We start from the raw sequence: 17,437 nt of genomic DNA on the forward strand, positions 1-17,437 counted from the left end.
CCACCTACAAGTTGGGTGTCTGTATGTGAGGTGAACTCATCATTCTGCATTTCTGCTGTTAAAAAGGGAATAAACTTTGTTTCACTACTGACATCCTAATACACTATGAAGTATATACATCCTAAACACAATGAAGTGCTATTAACTAAACCATATTTTGTTGCAAGCTGTACTAGAAACCTGATTTAAAGGTTTACAGAAGCAGACTGCGGCTCAGCAGAAGAGGAGGTGGTTTATTGATGTTTTCTGTATTAAATGTGGCTGTGGATGAGGCATTTCTGATTTCAGTAATGTCCACCTCGTATGTTAGCTCTGTCACCTGGGTGGTATAAAGCCTTGCTGCTAGACAGGACTAGGCTAATTGCTAGACAGGTAGCTTTTTTTAACTCTACAAGGATAAAGATAAAGCTCAGACACCTCACATGTGGTGTTAAGCTTGAAACAGTGATAGCTGCCAAGCTCAGTGCAGTGAGTTAGGGCTCTGGAAGCAAAGCTGGGCAGAGTGAGTGCTGAAGCTGCAACTCTAACACAGCTTCCAGGAGTGGGGAAGTTCAGTGTGCCTTAAACCATCTGAGGGGTTCAAAAGTTGAATTCTCAAAATGGTAAGTTGTAAATGAACCTTGAAGATGAGGTACCAAGCACTTGAACACTGCAGGGTTTCTTCAGGAAGCTTGCTGGGCTTAATTGAAGGTGGGCCAGAATTTGTGTGCCATGCCATTTTTTGGTTGCAAAATGGTTGTATTGCCACAAAAAGATATGTGAAGCCTGGCATCTCTTGTGACTTTCATAAAAGCTGTTCATGGTTATACTGAGGTAGTAACTTAATACTAAACCTTTTTTCTCTTCCAGCTCCAAAATCTGGGCATCAACCCAGCAAACATTGGGTTCAGCACTCTGACGATGGAGTCTGACAAGTTCATCTGCATAAGAGAGAAAGTAGGAGAACAGGCTCAAGTGGTAATCATTGACATGAATGACCCCAGCAACCCCATTCGAAGACCAATTTCAGCTGACAGTGCTATCATGAACCCTGCCAGTAAAGTCATTGCATTAAAAGGTATGGAAGGTCTGATAAAGAAATGTTTGAAGTGGATGGAGAGCTTTCTGTTAGACTAGTTTGTGACTGACTTAAGTCTTCCCAACTTGTGTGGGAAGATGCCTTACCAATTTTCCACAGCTTAATGGGAACTTAAATGCATTTTCAGTTCTTCTGAAGGTAGCTGGGCAGTAAGTTTCAGTTGAGGCTTCCTGCTGTTTTGCTGATCATTAGGATGAGTTTTTTTTGCTTCAGTCAGAATGCTTACAGCTCCTGAGCTGGGAGGAAAGTTCTGGCTTTGAGATACTTCTGGATTCTCTAGTTGGGAATCATGTTAGAGGGAAGTGAGACCTGATCTCCTACGTGTATAAAGTCTATTAACTAAGCCTCTCTTTACAGAGAGGAAAAGTAAGACTGAGGAGGAGGAAAAACATTGCTGAAGGCCTTAGTCTGGCCTTGCTGGAAGAGGCTGGTGCATCACTTTTTGCATATTTATTATATCAGTCAGTGATAAGAGAAGTAGAACTATGCAGAGAAGACTTGTGTGAATAAAGCACAAGGTTGGCTAACTTGGTATCTCTGACACAGGGAGCAAGCATTCCTCTGGAGTCTCCAGAAATGTAGATATCTGTTCCCAAGAAGCTCAAATACTGTCACTCTAGAAATGCATATATTGCTAATAAAGATGTGTATGTATTCAGTGTTACTTGAGTTTGACTTTAATCCTGTGCTCCTGTTTTGTCACAACTTTAATGCTTTCTTGTGTGTGCAGATGGTGAGTTATTTCAATTGACTCTACTAGTTCCTTGTCCTGTCTTATGAAAAGAGAAAGCAGAATCAAATGGTTCTGCACATGGCTAAGCAACTGAAAGCCTAAAATTCAGAGGTTTTTTGTACACTCCCAAATGAGGGAATCCTTAAGGTTCAGAAAATGAATCCACTCAAGAACCCAAAGTGTACTTAAACTATTGCAATCTTGATATTAAGCTTTTTATAAACAGGACTGACCCTTTTGTCTTAAGTCTAGATTTTGCCTTTTAATATGCCTTGCATAGCATGTAGGATACATGTTACCTGAATATAATCTCCTGTGACTAAAGCTCCAGCTGCACTAGATAGAGAAATAAACTGCTAGCCTGTAGTCTTAGTAACACTGTATTAGACAGTCTTCTCCAAGCTCTGGAGAAACTCCTGACTCTGCATCTTATGGCAATAGCTGAACTAATGGTGAAGGCACTTGTCCCTATGGCACTGTGACTTTGTCACACTGAATTACCTGTTAGTTAGTACCTGTAGCAGTTATTCTGACCTGCACCTAGTTTCATATCATCTTTAGTGTTCCTCTTGGGCTACGCTAGCGTGTGCTTAAATAGTTGTCTCCTAAAACTAGCAGAATTTGGTCAGAACCTTCCTTATCTTCTCAACAGGAAGAATAATTTCTTAAATGCCATTGCATTGTGAAAACTGTTAGAAATGATGGCAGGTGGCTGTTCAGGATGTGTGTATGCACCATTCTGTGTAATGCAGAGAACTTTTCCTTTTACCTTCTAGAGCTTGTGATGGTCACTAGATTCCTTTCCTTGCACAGTTTCTGTCGGTCTGATCTGCAGCCAGTAGCTCTCTGTGCCCCATTAGTGCAGCCTGAGGGTTTTGGTTAATGAGTCTGAATTATGAAAGCCCTCTGCCAACTTCATTCCGTGGTGTTCTTTTTTTTTTATATACTTAAAACAGATGTGGACGTAGTTTTTGATGACACTGGCATAGCTCTCCTCACAACTGTCAAGAGACTCAGTGTTCTTGTAACCTAGTTTTGATGTATGTGAAGTATCATACGACTTGTTCATGTAGCTGAAGCTCTTGTCTCCTGCCAAGTTGTTTTCCACATCTGTTTGATTGCTCATTACTGGCAAATTGGTAAAATGAGACTTAGGAGTATGGTCTGGTTAAAAGTAACAGCTGATCACTGAAGTTACTGCCAATATATAACAGCCTTTTCTTAAAGGAAGTTACAAGAGTTAATGTCATAGTGCAGCTCTTCTACTTTTAACCAGTGTTTGAAGCGACAAGTGGAACCTGCAACCTGGCTAACAATGTTGTGTTTTCTAGCTGGGAAAACACTTCAAATATTTAACATTGAAATGAAGAGCAAAATGAAGGCTCATACAATGACAGATGATGTCACCTTCTGGAAGTGGATCTCTCTGAATACTGTTGCCCTTGTAACGGATAATGCAGTCTACCATTGGAGCATGGAGGGGGAGTCCCAGCCTGTGAAAATGTTTGATCGCCATTCTAGTCTCGCTGGTTGCCAGATCATCAACTACCGGACTGATGCTAAGCAGAAATGGCTTCTGCTGACTGGAATATCTGCACAGGTACGTTACTACCAGGGAGAGCTGCTGTGGGAGGCCCAGAGGTTCTCTCATTTCCTTCTTCTGTAGGAGCAGGACTGATGTTTGTTTTCTTTCCTAAAACATTGTTGGAAATGTAAATGCTTGTCTTGATCTTCAAATAACAAACTTAAGTGTAACTGAAAATCTTACTGTAATGGTATAAACACTAGTACAAGGTTAAGAGTCTTAAGTGATGCCTTTGTAAGAGAAAGCATGGCGTGGTGCTTCAGCTTGATATGGCAGCTTATTTACCAACACTACCTTGAATGAAATTACCTGCTGAGTGCCTGTTATTTCTGACTCTTGTTCTGTCTTCTCTAGCAAAATCGTGTCGTGGGAGCAATGCAGCTATATTCTGTAGATAGAAAAGTGTCACAACCAATTGAGGGTCACGCAGCTAGCTTTGCGCAGTTCAAGATGGAAGGAAATGCTGAAGAATCCACTCTCTTCTGTTTTGCAGTAAGAGGGCAAGCTGGGGGTAAGGTAAGACTTGGTTCTAAATATGCTTAATGATTCACCCTGGTTATCTGCTTCCAGGAAAGCAAGTGGTTTAATGCACAAAGTTGCCTTTAGGAAGAAAGTGAAGGACTGTGTGTCAGTCTGGATGCTGTATATCTACTGTGTATGAAACTGGTGCATACAGAGCTCTACAGCAGGAGCTACCTGATGTAGCAGGAGTTTGTTTCGAGTCGTGAAGTGAGGTGGCATGTCATACCAGCCTAATTAGCTGCTTGAAACACGTGATTCAGCTTCACAGACTGAGCTTAAGGGAAAAGCTGTTGTGATCTTTCTTTGATGCTGATCCCCAGTATCAGGCTTAACTCATTTCCAAATTATTGGATGAAAAAAATTAAACACTAGTGTTACAAGGCTAACTAGTGGTCTAGTACTAACACTGGAATTACACAAACTATTTTGTGACAGCTAAAACAAAGTAAAAGCAAAGCTAGATTGAGAGAAATATCTTCAGAACTGTCTCTGTGAAATGTTAACCAAGTTGAAAGAGAATGAATAAAGTGACCTAGCTGAGTCCTGAAACTTGTGAGTAGCTAGGGGGAACTAAAGATCATGCTTAACTATTTCCCTTATCTGTGGTACCTGGATACAGTATGTCACACCTTTAGCCAGTGTGAAAATATTTAGGAAGACTGAATTAGTTTACCTTTGTGTAAGGTCGGCATTAAGGCTCAGCAGCAAAAGAATTGCTGTATCTTCATTGTTGAATCTGTTATTACATCAATTTAATAAGAGAACTAACAGATGAATCTTATCTATTACACAGTTGCATATCATTGAAGTTGGCACACCACCTACTGGGAATCAGCCATTTCCAAAGAAAGCAGTGGATGTCTTCTTTCCTCCTGAAGCACAGAATGACTTTCCTGTTGCCATGCAGGTATGACAGCCGCAAACAAGCACAAGAACAAGTCTGTAGTTTCTCTTGGTGGATGTGATGCTGTAACAGAGCACTGGAAGACAGGTGGTCAATATATTGACCTGAGGCTTGGCACTAAATTGGTGTGACTTCTGCTCCTGCTTTAATAGTATTAAAGGTGGAGATTGAAGCAGCATTCAAAGGCAGCACATTCTTATTTATGGAAGAAATATCCGTATTTCAGGGCTGTCTTTCAAGCTCTTAAATCATCATTCTGCTGTGATAGTACTCAAGTATTAAGTAAAAATGTAACAGCACTTCTAGTTATCCTGAAATGTCACAACTATCTGCTGATTCTTAAAAGCACTTAACTCATTTTACCCAATACCAAATTTGATTAATCTATTCCTGTTTTGCAGATCAGTGACAAGCACGATGTGGTGTTTCTCATAACAAAATATGGCTATATCCACTTGTATGACCTGGAAACTGGCACCTGTATCTACATGAACAGAATCAGTGGAGAGACCATATTTGTTACTGCACAGCATGAAGCAACAGCTGGAATTATTGGAGTAAACAGAAAGGGACAGGTAAGGAAGCTTGACCTGGAAACCAGTTGTTTAGCTAATCCCCCTGGCCCTTAGTGATACACTGCAGTGTTCATATCAATGTCTAAAAACTTCCAGAAGTTAACAATAGAATGGGGACTCTGCTGGTATCAGATAGTTGAACAGGAGTGCAGCTTGTCTGACTTGTAGTTTCTTCTACAACTCAGGTTCTGGTTGCATGATTTTGGGAGTATGGAACTGGAGTATACCTCTCTCTTTGGAGGCAGATTGTATCCTCTTGCAGAACACGTGCTAATGGAAGTCCTAAATACATTAGCTTTGAACTCTCTGTTCGGAATATCTGATGTCTGACAGTGTTCTGAGCCCCAAAGAAAATTTGCTACTGTATCTCTGTACACATTGAACTGTACTAGTTCAAACCAATCTATTCATATTGTACAGCTGTGCCTCTAGACTGAACTGATTTCAAATGTTGTTGCTTGTTGAGTGTGGGGAATACAGAGCAGAAGGCTTGTTCTTAGTTTATCCCTAGGACTGGTTGCTTAAGACATTGAGTGCAGGTTACAGAAAGACATTACTTGTATCCCTGTGTTTCCGACCTCTGTAAATGCCTCAGTTTAAACTGACTGTTAATCATCTGCCTTGATGCCATGATTGGATGGCAGAGGTTCTTTCTAACTGGAGGTCTGTTTCCTAAATAAAGTGGCAAGACTCTCCAGTTTTCAAGGGATGAAAAAGCTTTCCATGTATGCCATAGCTTTCCTTTTAGAGGTTAGCTTAGCCCTTATCTCGCTTTTTATATTTGGACTAACTGGAAGTTTTCCTTGATGATTTATTCAGGTGCTCTCAGTGTGTGTGGAAGAAGAGAATATTATTCCCTATATCACAAATGTGCTGCAGAATCCTGACCTAGCTTTACGAATGGCTGTCCGCAACAACCTGGCAGGTGCTGAGGAACTCTTTGCCAGAAAATTCAATGCACTGTTTGCACAAGGGAACTATTCAGAGGCAGCAAAAGTGGCAGCTAATGCCCCAAAGGTAATAGACTGATACTCAAAACAGTACTGAACTCTACTGGCTTAAGCTTCTTGCTTCAGGAAAGCTCACTGAGTTTCATAAGTGGCAAAACCAGAATCTTGTTGCTGCTCCTACCCTGTTGTAGTGCTTAACATACTTGTGAAGAACCTGTGCTTAATGTGCTGAGAGTACTGATTCTGTGCTGGAAGAATCTTAAAGCTTCTGACTTATTCTGGGCTGGCAAAACATAATGTTGCTGTAGCAAGCATTTCTAACTTCAGCTTTCTGGAGAAACTCTTGCCAAGCCACAATAGCAGAACAGAAAACTAAAGTGCATCTCTATTTCTGGCAGGGAATCCTGCGTACTCCAGACACCATACGCCGGTTCCAGAGTGTTCCAGCTCAGCCAGGGCAAACTTCCCCTTTACTCCAATACTTTGGCATTCTGCTTGACCAAGGGCAACTGAATAAGTATGAGTCGCTGGAACTCTGCAGACCAGTGCTTCAGCAGGGACGCAAACAGCTCTTGGAAAAATGGTTAAAAGAAGATAAGGTAATTTTTTTATTATTATTTTTTTTTCCTGTAAGGAAAGTCCAAAAGGAAGACAAATGAGGAAGAAGGCAGTGATGCATTTCAGTGTGACACTGTCAGGGTGGACTAACTGTATTTATGTTTTTAAACAGCTGGAGTGCTCAGAGGAGCTGGGAGACCTTGTGAAATCTGTAGATCCTACACTAGCACTTAGTGTCTACCTGAGAGCCAGTGTTCCAAACAAAGTCATCCAGTGTTTTGCTGAAACAGGACAAGTCCAGAAGATTGTTTTGTATGCTAAGAAGGTGAGAGGAAATCAAATTGCCGTATTTGTCCTGTATTTAAGAACAACTAGTGTATATTCCAAAGTAGCTAAAAGTAATTGTGGGGGAATCTGAGAGCCTGTGTAGTACCTACTTTGGCCTAAGGTTTTGTTATGAATAATTACCGGTAAGCTTCACACATGTATCGTTTCATACTGCCCTGTGTAGCTTTTTTCAAATGAGGAAATCCTGACTGGGTTGTGTAAGCTACTGATAGTAGCTTTTACTGAGCTCTGTATTTAACAAGGCATGTGTTCTTGCTGAGTTACTACTTTTCATTATCTCTTCAGGTTGGATATACTCCAGACTGGATTTTTTTGCTGAGGAATGTAATGAGAATCAGCCCTGATCAAGGACAGCAGTTTGCACAAATGCTTGTTCAAGATGAAGAGCCTCTTGCAGACATAACACAAGTAAATAATTTTATTGCTGTGAAATGTTAACTTCAAGGCCTTAAGTTGGTAAGAGGAGCCATACTCTTACCATCAGAGGAAGATTTTTGAACTACAATTTGGGTTTACCTTAACAGGAAAATGCTGTTTGTTGTGTAGTTTAAATGACAGCTTAGCACAGTGCCAGAATAAACAGTTTAGCTTTGGAAGCTGTTCTTGATGTTACTTTGTTTAAATATATTTCCAGTTTCTAATCGAAAACCTAATTTTTTTTTTATAGATTGTGGATGTCTTTATGGAATATAATTTAATTCAGCAATGTACAGCCTTCTTGCTGGATGCACTGAAGAATAATCGTCCCTCAGAAGGTCCTCTGCAAACACGTTTACTTGAGATGAACCTCATGCATGCGCCTCAGGTATTCTTTCAGAGTGACACTGGATCAGGCTTGTCTGTAGCTAGACTAGCCACTACATTGTGGTCCATATCAAATGCTAGTGATAATGTTTAGGAACTAAATGACACTTTTCAATATTCCTTCTAGGTTGCAGATGCTATCCTGGGAAACCAAATGTTTACTCATTATGACCGGGCTCACATAGCTCAGCTGTGTGAGAAAGCTGGCTTGCTACAGAGAGCACTTGAACACTTCACGGACCTGTATGACATCAAGCGTGCGGTAGTTCACACTCATCTTCTTAATCCTGAGGTATGAGATCAAATATCCTGAATCTACCAAAAGTTAGGCAATTAATAATTGCTTTGAACGTTTGACTTCAGAGTGTAGAGTGTTCTACTTGGTTCTAAAATGCCTTATGTGTCTTTGCAGTGGTTAGTGAATTATTTTGGTTCCTTATCGGTAGAAGATTCTCTGGAGTGTCTGCGTGCTATGTTGTCTGCTAACATTCGTCAGAACCTGCAGATCTGTGTCCAGGTAGCTTCAAAATACCATGAGCAGCTGTCAACACAGTCACTTATTGAGCTGTTTGAGTCTTTCAAGAGCTTTGAAGGTAAGTTCATGCTCTTGCCTCTAGAGAAAGGAGCCTAATGCTCACTTCATCATGCATTCTATATGAAGGACTGACTATCTGCTGAAATCTAGAAAGCCATATTGAGCTTAAGTACCTAAAGACCTCAAAGCTGTCTCTAAACCTGACCTAAACCTTAAAGTTTCCCCATATTTTGGTTTTCTGAAATGCTTCCAAAAAGCTTGGAACTGTAGCCAACTTAAAAAGTTACCTGAAGAAGCTGCTGGCCTTTGTCCCAAATGCTCGTCTTAAATTTGTGTAGCCTTTGGGTTCTGAGCTTTTGTACTTCTCGACAAGACTAGCTGTGTATAGTCTAGTCAGCAGGGTGGTGCATCAGTAGTTAAGTCTTTGCACGTGTGTGGCTGAACAGCATTTTGCTAAGCTTTAAAGAAAACCACCTTTAAGACTGAGAACACAGCACAATCTGGACTCTTGGAATTTGGGGAATGGTTAGTGGGATAAGGTGCTATTGTAGACAGGTTTCTTGCCTAGGCAGCCTATGTGTGTTTTTCCAAAAAACTCACGTGGATCTTGACTAAGTGACTTGGCAGACGTTGTCTAAAGTGGTCAAGTACTACATGGTGTCAGCTTTAAGTGAACTTTAGCTGTGGGTCCTGGCAAGCAGCTTTTGCACTGTGTGTTTGTTTTAGTGAAAGGTGTGATAGTAGCTTTTGGGCACAACTAGTTTTTGTTTTCTAAACTCTTCCTTCCCCCCTCTCTAGGGAGTGTGTGGAAGGCACATGCTGGGTGTTTTAACAAAGCTGACCTATGGCAAATGATGATGATACCTCAGTGTTTAAGTTGTGTATATTGCACTAGTCTGTGTTATACACGGGGAACAACAACAGGCTCAACTCAGCTAGGACAAATCTGTTCTTTGTAGAACAATTACAATACTAGAATCTTCTTTCAGTTTTTTTTTGCAGACTTCCACAGTAGGCAGATTCAAATATTCATGTAATTGTAATTTGGAAGACTTGCTTAGTAGCTAAATATTGGTCCAACTCAAGTGCTTTAGCAGAATAACATGTTGACTGTTTCCCTCGAGGTTTGTTTTATTTCCTGGGCTCTATTGTAAACTTCAGCCAGGATCCAGATGTGCACTTCAAGTATATTCAAGCTGCGTGCAAGACCGGACAGATTAAAGAAGTGGAAAGAATCTGCAGGGAAAGTAACTGCTATGATCCAGAACGTGTTAAAAACTTCCTCAAGGTAATGTTTGGGTAGCACTGGACTGTCTCGGCCTCTTTGGGATTCTGATAAAACATGGTGTGTGTCACTGGTGAAATGAGGCAGCTCTGTGAAAATGCAGATAGGTCTTAACCTCTGCACGTAGGGATCTGTCTGTTCTCTTAAACCAATGGTATCTATCATGTTGGCAGTGCCTCCTAATAGAGCCTGAGCCTGGAGCAGTACCTAAAGAGTGGAGAATTTGTCAGATCAGTTCCTCACTGCTCTTTGTAAGGTTAACCTGGCTTGAAATCTTAAACTGTTGTAACAGCACCCGCTCATCTAGAACTCGTTACAGGTGTTTGCTGTAAAGTAGGAAATGGGTAACTTGAAGATTGAGAACAACCATAATGCCAAATGAGTTCATAACTTAATGCCTGTTTATAGTGTAATCAGCTTAACTGAGCAATGACAGAAACAAAAAATGAATAGTGTCAATTAATTCCATAAATGCTTTCAGAGTTCATGGTTGATCTGTCCCACTCATCTAATTCATACACACCTACTGAAACTTCAGCCAGGTGAACTGCAGTTTAGCTCTGCCAGGATATGCCAGTCGGTGTAAATACATGCTAGGTAACTGTTACAGCTAGGATTCAGAGCACTGCTGAAACATTTCTGAAGAGTGGAAAAAGGTGATGTGCTGAAAGTTCAGGTTCTGTAGCCTGTTGTGAGTGCTGAGCGTATGGACACGTGTAACACTGCTAGAAATAACTGAGAAACCGTGGGAGGGGAAAACTTTATCTGGGAACATTTCCTGCCTTCATGTCTGTCGGTTACATAGTGTATAGACTTAGATTTTGCTGATCATATCTGAAGATGGCAAAACTCTTCAAATGAGAATTCTATAAAAATAACCTGGTGTCACCGAAGTGTAAGGTATGTGAATTGATGAAGCCACCTAAGATAAGTTATCAAGCTGTCAAATTCCTGATGAAAGCTATTGTTTTTTGTGCTGTTCCATGTCTGGAATGTGCAGGATATGTACCAGGTAAATCTCCCAGTACAGGTCTCCCTGTGTAAAGTCCTTAAGTGTAATTTATATGTAGGATTATATTCTGGGATGTGCATGTTTGAATAAATGATCTGAAATATGCATCCGGAATACTGTCTGCCACATAGACTGAGCTTCTGTACTGTAACCATTGTAATCTTATGCTGGAAGTTGGAATGCTTTAGGTAATTAATCTGATTAGCAATTTTAATACTACTACTACTTGCTTCATTCTTACTGTTGTCTAAATCCATAGTTGGAAGGTACCACAAGACACATGGCACTTGAAGTCAATTCTGTGTATAAGTTTCATGTTATGATCCACAACTTAATCTAGTCTTGGTTAAATTCCTTTTGAAATCCCAGAGTGCTAATCCTGCACACCAAACACCAGTGGCAACTACAAATGCTGTCTATAGCTTAGACTTGTAATAGTTGTACCGCGTTGTAAAACTTTGTAGACTCTGCCATGCAAAAGAGCAGGGTTAAACTTCAGAAAGCTTCTTGCTGTAGGCCCTGAAGTGGGTGTGAATACTCCTACTTGCTACATACTGCAAACAACTAGTTGAACAATAAGCTGTCATTATTTGGTTGACTGAGTTTTGGCTTTCCAAATTCAGCTGCTTTAACAGTTTAAGTGACTGTATCTGTTTGCTTAAGCCTGAGAGCAAAATCAAATTACTGAAGCTCTTCTCTTTATAGGAAGCTAAACTCACTGACCAGTTACCACTCATCATTGTATGTGATCGCTTTGACTTTGTCCACGACTTGGTGCTGTACTTGTACAGAAATAATCTCCAAAAATATATTGAGATTTATGTACAGAAGGTAAGTTACAATATGTCACTTGGATTTAATGAGTCACTGATGGATCTTTCTAGTACTATATGCAACTATAGGCATTATGTTTGCACGTATTCTGCAAAGAGCCTCGTACTTGAGACTGACATTTAAGTACCTGTTAGTGCCCTTGGGAAGTTAGCCCTTATGTGATTCAGATCTCTTATGTATTCTTCAACTTGGTAGAACAACTTTGGGGTTCTTAGGGTAATTTTAACTTCCAGCACTTCAGAGGGGGGAAGTTCTCCTTTATACTTCCTGCAGGGACAAATTGGCTTGCTCAGGAGCTCTTCTTATGGGGACTGAGTATTAGTCAGCCACTAAACTGATGCGAACCCCTGCTGATTGAAGAATTTACTTTCAAGCTTGTCTGGAAACTCAGGAAGCTGGGAGTAAAGGCAGGAAGATGAGGTCAATCTTAACAAGCAGCCTTCTTGTGCTCTTCTAAGGATAAGTATTGACTTGCCTGTACTGCGTGACAACACACTAACTTCTTTAAATGATCCTGTTTAGGTGAATCCAAGCCGTCTGCCTGTTGTTATTGGGGGACTGCTTGATGTGGATTGCTCCGAAGATGTGATAAAGAACCTCATCCTTGTAGTGAGAGGTCAATTTTCAACTGATGAGCTCGTTGCAGAGGTTGAGAAAAGAAACAGGTATTAAACTTCTACAAGTCTCTTAATACTACCAGACTGGGTAATGGTTATACTGCTCATCCATCAGTGCATATCCTCATTACATAGCTAAAGCTGGTCCTGACGTAACAAGAAGCTGCCACTGGGTGAGCAAGCAGCAAAAGTCTGATGTGGGGACCTCCCTTAAGCAGCCTCCAGTTAATGAGAGTCTTTAGCATGTGATGTTCTTCACAGTGTCAGAAAGTTGTACCCTTACAATAACGAACCAGAACACCAGTCAAAATGGAATACTGTAACTCTGGTTTAGTTACCGGCTCTGTCCTACAGTGAAGCTGACTTCTGTAGTCAGACTTCTGAAGAAACTCTGCAAGTGGATACCTGCTTATTCACTCAGCTTCTCTAATGTGAAAACTGCTTCCTTCTAGGCTGAAACTGCTTCTGCCCTGGCTGGAAGCAAGAATTCATGAGGGTTGTGAGGAGCCTGCAACTCACAATGCGCTGGCCAAAATATACATTGATAGCAACAACAACCCAGAAAGGTTCCTGCGTGAGAATCCTTATTACGATAGTCGTGTGGTTGGCAAGTACTGTGAGAAGAGGGACCCTCACCTGGCCTGTGTGGCTTATGAGCGTGGACAGTGCGATTTGGAACTCATTAATGTATGTATGCCAAGGCAGCTGACTCATGGGTTAAGTTCTAACATGAGTATGAATGATAGATAGATGGGATAGATATTCAGGTTTATGACTGACAAAAGCATTTATTTCCTAAAGAGTATTAAGCTAGGAACTGCTCACTTGTAATAGAACAGGTAGATATTTAATCTCCCTCTACAACTTAATAAGAAAGGGGAGACTCCCCTGGATGTCCTAGAACAGGAGGCTGATGGAAATATCAAAGCCTGAGATTTCGAGTCTGCATCTCAGGCAGGTTTATTTGATGTTGTAATACACTTAGCTCATCCACTGTAGGCTCATTAGCTGTGACTTCACTCTGAATAAACTTTGCCTTTCACTAGGTGTGCAATGAGAACTCCCTCTTCAAAAGTCTGTCCCGCTACTTAGTTCGTCGTAAAGACCCTGAGCTGTGGGCTGGCGTCCTACTAGAAAGCAACCCTTACAGAAGGCCACTAATTGACCAGGTATAACTGACAGAACATTCAAAGCCTTTGCTGGCCTGACTTGACTTGCTAGTACCTGACATAACTGACTTGTCGATGGCCTGACTCTTCCTACAGGTTGTACAGACTGCACTGTCAGAGACACAGGACCCTGAGGAGGTCTCTGTTACTGTGAAGGCTTTCATGACTGCAGATCTTCCTAATGAGCTTATTGAACTGCTGGAGAAAATAGTTCTTGATAACTCTGTGTTCAGTGAGCACAGGTGCGTCAAGTTAAAACTAAGTGAGAAAACTGGAGATTACACCTGGTGCAGGTGTTAAATTGCTGTAATGTGGAACAGCAAATAAACTAATACCTTCTCCAGAGGGGAGGGTGAATTTCATGAGCATTACTTGATATGTACTAATATTATCTTTCTCTATTTAGGAATCTGCAGAACCTTCTCATTCTTACAGCTATTAAGGCTGATCGCACCCGTGTCATGGAATACATCAATCGCCTGGATAACTACGATGCTCCAGACATAGCCAACATAGCTATCAGCAATGAGCTTTTTGAGGAGGCATTTGCTATCTTCAGGAAGTTTGATGTCAACACATCAGCTGTACAGGTATCTTAAAATCTCAGTCTGTAATAACTCCTTGTGACACGTGCATCCTCACGTGAGGACTCTGCTGTTAACTTCTGACTTCAGTACTTAACACCAATTAGCAAATTGACCAAAGCTGCTCAGTGTTCTGTCTTATGAAGCAGAACACTGTGTATTGAACCCTCTAGTAAGTGCAACTTTGTAAGCATAACATGACTTGTGCTGCATGGTTTGTATAGAATAGTCCCTATTTTAAAAGCAACTGTGGATCTATTGAAGAACTAACATAAAACACAGCTCAGTGTCCTGTAAAACTGACCTTTATAGACAGTGGCTGATCATAGTAACCCTTTCTTTAGGTATTAATAGAGCACATTGGAAACCTGGATCGTGCATATGAATTTGCTGAACGCTGCAATGAGCCTGCTGTGTGGAGTCAGCTGGCTAAAGCACAGCTTCAGAAAGGGATGGTAAAGGAAGCAATTGACTCGTATATTAAAGCAGATGATCCTTCCTCGTACATGGAAGTTGTTCAAGCTGCCAATGCCAGTGGTATGATTAAGTTTTATTTAAGTCTTTGCTGTCAATGTTGCTCAGCTGTTTTGCGTGTTCTGTTGCTCAAACTGCAGTTCTGCCCAACCTGTATCTTGGTGCAAGTAGAGGAATCTGATTCTTCAAAGATAGCTCTAAATGAGAATAGGAAAAGATAGTATGTTCATTTGCAGGTGATCATTGGTCTTGTAACTGCCTTCTTGAGCTAGCTGGAGACTTCTGTCAGAGCAGTTGCTACCAAGGAGGTCTTCACATGAAGTTAAATATCAGGATTTATTTAGTTAGGCCCATCATAAGGTGACCTTATTAATCAAACGTAGCACGTGCAGTGTGAAGGCTAGTCTTGATTGTTGGGGAATAGCTGTAGAAATACTTGCATCAAACCCGGTTGAGCTGGTAGTGTAGCTTAAGCACAAGTGTCCTCAATGGTGGGAAGTAAGCATTCTGAACTCTGTTTCGTAGGAAACTGGGAAGAACTGGTGAAGTATCTCCAGATGGCACGCAAGAAGGCCAGGGAGTCCTATGTGGAAACGGAATTAATCTTTGCTCTTGCTAAAACAAATCGTCTAGCAGAGCTAGAGGAGTTTATCAATGGACCCAACAATGCACATATCCAGCAGGTGAGTGAGACTGAGGTTCAGTTTTGCTGAATCACAGCAGCAGGCTCCTTAGGCCTTGCTAACCAGAGGGGTGTTGGGACTTCTGTCTCTTTGGATGTGCAGACACATCTTGGACTTTAAAGGCATTTCTATTTTGATAATGGCCTGAGTGCTACACGTTCTATGTAAGTCCTTGACTGAAAAGCTACAAGAGTAACCTGGTTATGCTCTCCTGTAGGTTGGCGACCGCTGTTACGATGAGAAGATGTATGAAGCAGCTAAGCTGTTGTATAACAACGTGTCCAACTTTGGCCGTTTAGCCTCGACTTTAGTTCACCTAGGTGAATACCAGGCAGCTGTGGACGGTGCTAGGAAAGCAAACAGTACTCGCACATGGAAAGAGGTAAAGATAATGATTGTGTAAGTTAAGGGACTTCAAAGCTGTAGCCTCTTCAGAAGTTTGGATTATAAGCAATAATGCAATTGTCGATTCCAGGTCTGCTTTGCTTGTGTTGATGGAAAAGAGTTCCGCCTGGCCCAGATGTGTGGACTCCATATTGTAGTGCATGCAGATGAGTTGGAAGAGCTAATTAACTATTACCAGGTAATTAAGCTAACTCCTGTTGTACAGTCGAAGTCTAAATTTTTTCATGGCAACTCTCTCCAAATCTGGAAATCAAGTCAGGTTGGTTCCTAATGTGAGACATCTCTAACTGTCTGTATCTTTTAGGATCGTGGCTACTTTGAAGAGCTGATAACTATGTTGGAAGCAGCGCTTGGACTTGAGCGAGCACACATGGGGATGTTTACAGAGCTAGCAATTCTCTACTCCAAATTCAAGCCACAGAAGATGAGGGAGCACTTGGAGCTGTTCTGGTCCAGAGTCAACATCCCCAAGGTGAAAGTCTGAGGCCTTAAATTTAACTTAAAACGCATCTGTCGGCATTGTCTGTACCCTAGCTTTTGCAATAGCAGCTCTTGAGGTTATTAATAGCACTAAAGCCTGAGCACTGATGGACACTGATAGCAATATATGTTAACTGGAATTTCTAATATGCCTTTTGCTTAGGTTCTGAGAGCTGCAGAACAAGCCCATCTCTGGGCTGAGCTGGTATTCTTATATGATAAGTATGAAGAATATGATAACGCCATAATCACAATGATGAATCACCCAACAGATGCTTGGAAAGAAGGCCAGTTCAAAGATATCATCACTAAGGTATTACTTTCCTAGTGAAAGGAGGTAAATTTCTTGCTCTGTGCACTTCAGTTCTCTTCCTTCACTAGCAGCCTGTTTAGAATTCAAAGTTCTTGATATTGCCACACAACTTCAAAGCAAGTCAACTACAGTAACTAAAGAGACTTCTAGAGACAAGAAGTCTTGGATGGGTGGCTCAGTTGTGCTGGAATATCTAAGGTTATGCCTTTCTTTCATTTGAATTCCTCTCCAGTGAAGCTTCTGCTCTGATTGTGCATCCTTACTTATCTCCAGGTGGCCAACGTGGAGTTGTATTACAAGGCAGTTCAGTTCTATTTGGAATTTAAACCTCTGTTGCTCAATGATCTGCTGATGGTGTTGTCTCCTCGTCTTGACCACACTCGTGCTGTCACCTTCTTCACAAAGGTAATTTTCCTACTCTCCAGATCAAAGAAAAGTTGCGATCGGAAAAGCATTTGGCTGTAGTAGCATTTTAGAATGCTTAGTAGTTACTTCACTGCTTCACAGGGAAGATGTTAGGAGACCTCTACAAAAAGTTACCTTGATTTTAAATTTATCTATCTGATTCCTTGAAGGTTAAACAGCTCCCACTGGTTAAGCCTTACCTGCGCTCTGTTCAAAATCACAACAACAAATCAGTGAATGAGTCCCTGAACAACCTCTTCATTATTGAAGAAGACTACCAGGTATGTCTTGTCTTGAAATGGTAATATCTCACATGGATATTGACTCGCATGTTGTATCTACTTCATAATAGAAGCAGCTATTCCTGAATTTCAAAGTTCTATTCAAGCCGGCTTCTGTGTCACTATTAACCTCGTATTCTTGGTCTGTGTTTAATGTCTGGAAACACAGGTTTCTCTGCTGTTAAGTTGAATTCCTTAAGTATATGTTCTTTGACATTTCAAACTGAAACTAGTAGTGACTAGCCAAGGATTAAGTGGAGAGCTGTTACTGGCTTTCTGGGAGCTTTTTGGGTGATTCCTGCT

The 17,437-nt window shown here is 41.1% G+C and overlaps 1 protein-coding gene across 1 annotated transcript in view; it reads left to right on the top strand.

Annotated features, from left to right (window-relative positions):
* Positions 1-846: 846 nt before the first annotated feature.
* Positions 847-17,437, top strand: part of CLTC (clathrin heavy chain) — a 23,733-nt gene continuing 7,142 nt past the window's right edge. Inside the window, exons 1-27 of the mRNA XM_010164678.1 lie at positions 847-1,057; positions 3,143-3,411; positions 3,751-3,912; positions 4,712-4,825; positions 5,224-5,397; positions 6,217-6,414; positions 6,746-6,946; positions 7,078-7,230; positions 7,539-7,661; positions 7,921-8,058; positions 8,185-8,349; positions 8,470-8,650; positions 9,717-9,880; positions 11,595-11,720; positions 12,246-12,388; positions 12,793-13,027; positions 13,387-13,509; positions 13,606-13,751; positions 13,916-14,099; positions 14,438-14,630; positions 15,093-15,250; positions 15,468-15,632; positions 15,726-15,833; positions 15,960-16,127; positions 16,299-16,448; positions 16,722-16,853; positions 17,024-17,134. Of these exons, the coding sequence (XP_010162980.1) occupies positions 901-1,057; positions 3,143-3,411; positions 3,751-3,912; positions 4,712-4,825; positions 5,224-5,397; positions 6,217-6,414; positions 6,746-6,946; positions 7,078-7,230; positions 7,539-7,661; positions 7,921-8,058; positions 8,185-8,349; positions 8,470-8,650; positions 9,717-9,880; positions 11,595-11,720; positions 12,246-12,388; positions 12,793-13,027; positions 13,387-13,509; positions 13,606-13,751; positions 13,916-14,099; positions 14,438-14,630; positions 15,093-15,250; positions 15,468-15,632; positions 15,726-15,833; positions 15,960-16,127; positions 16,299-16,448; positions 16,722-16,853; positions 17,024-17,134 (4,341 nt within the window). The 5' untranslated portion in view covers positions 847-900. The remainder of the gene's footprint in view (positions 1,058-3,142; positions 3,412-3,750; positions 3,913-4,711; positions 4,826-5,223; positions 5,398-6,216; positions 6,415-6,745; positions 6,947-7,077; positions 7,231-7,538; positions 7,662-7,920; positions 8,059-8,184; positions 8,350-8,469; positions 8,651-9,716; positions 9,881-11,594; positions 11,721-12,245; positions 12,389-12,792; positions 13,028-13,386; positions 13,510-13,605; positions 13,752-13,915; positions 14,100-14,437; positions 14,631-15,092; positions 15,251-15,467; positions 15,633-15,725; positions 15,834-15,959; positions 16,128-16,298; positions 16,449-16,721; positions 16,854-17,023; positions 17,135-17,437) is intronic.

Source organism: Antrostomus carolinensis, unplaced genomic scaffold (assembly GCF_000700745.2).
Source record: "Antrostomus carolinensis isolate BGI_N321 unplaced genomic scaffold, ASM70074v2 scaffold34713, whole genome shotgun sequence".
Lineage (NCBI taxonomy): Eukaryota > Metazoa > Chordata > Aves > Caprimulgiformes > Caprimulgidae > Antrostomus > Antrostomus carolinensis.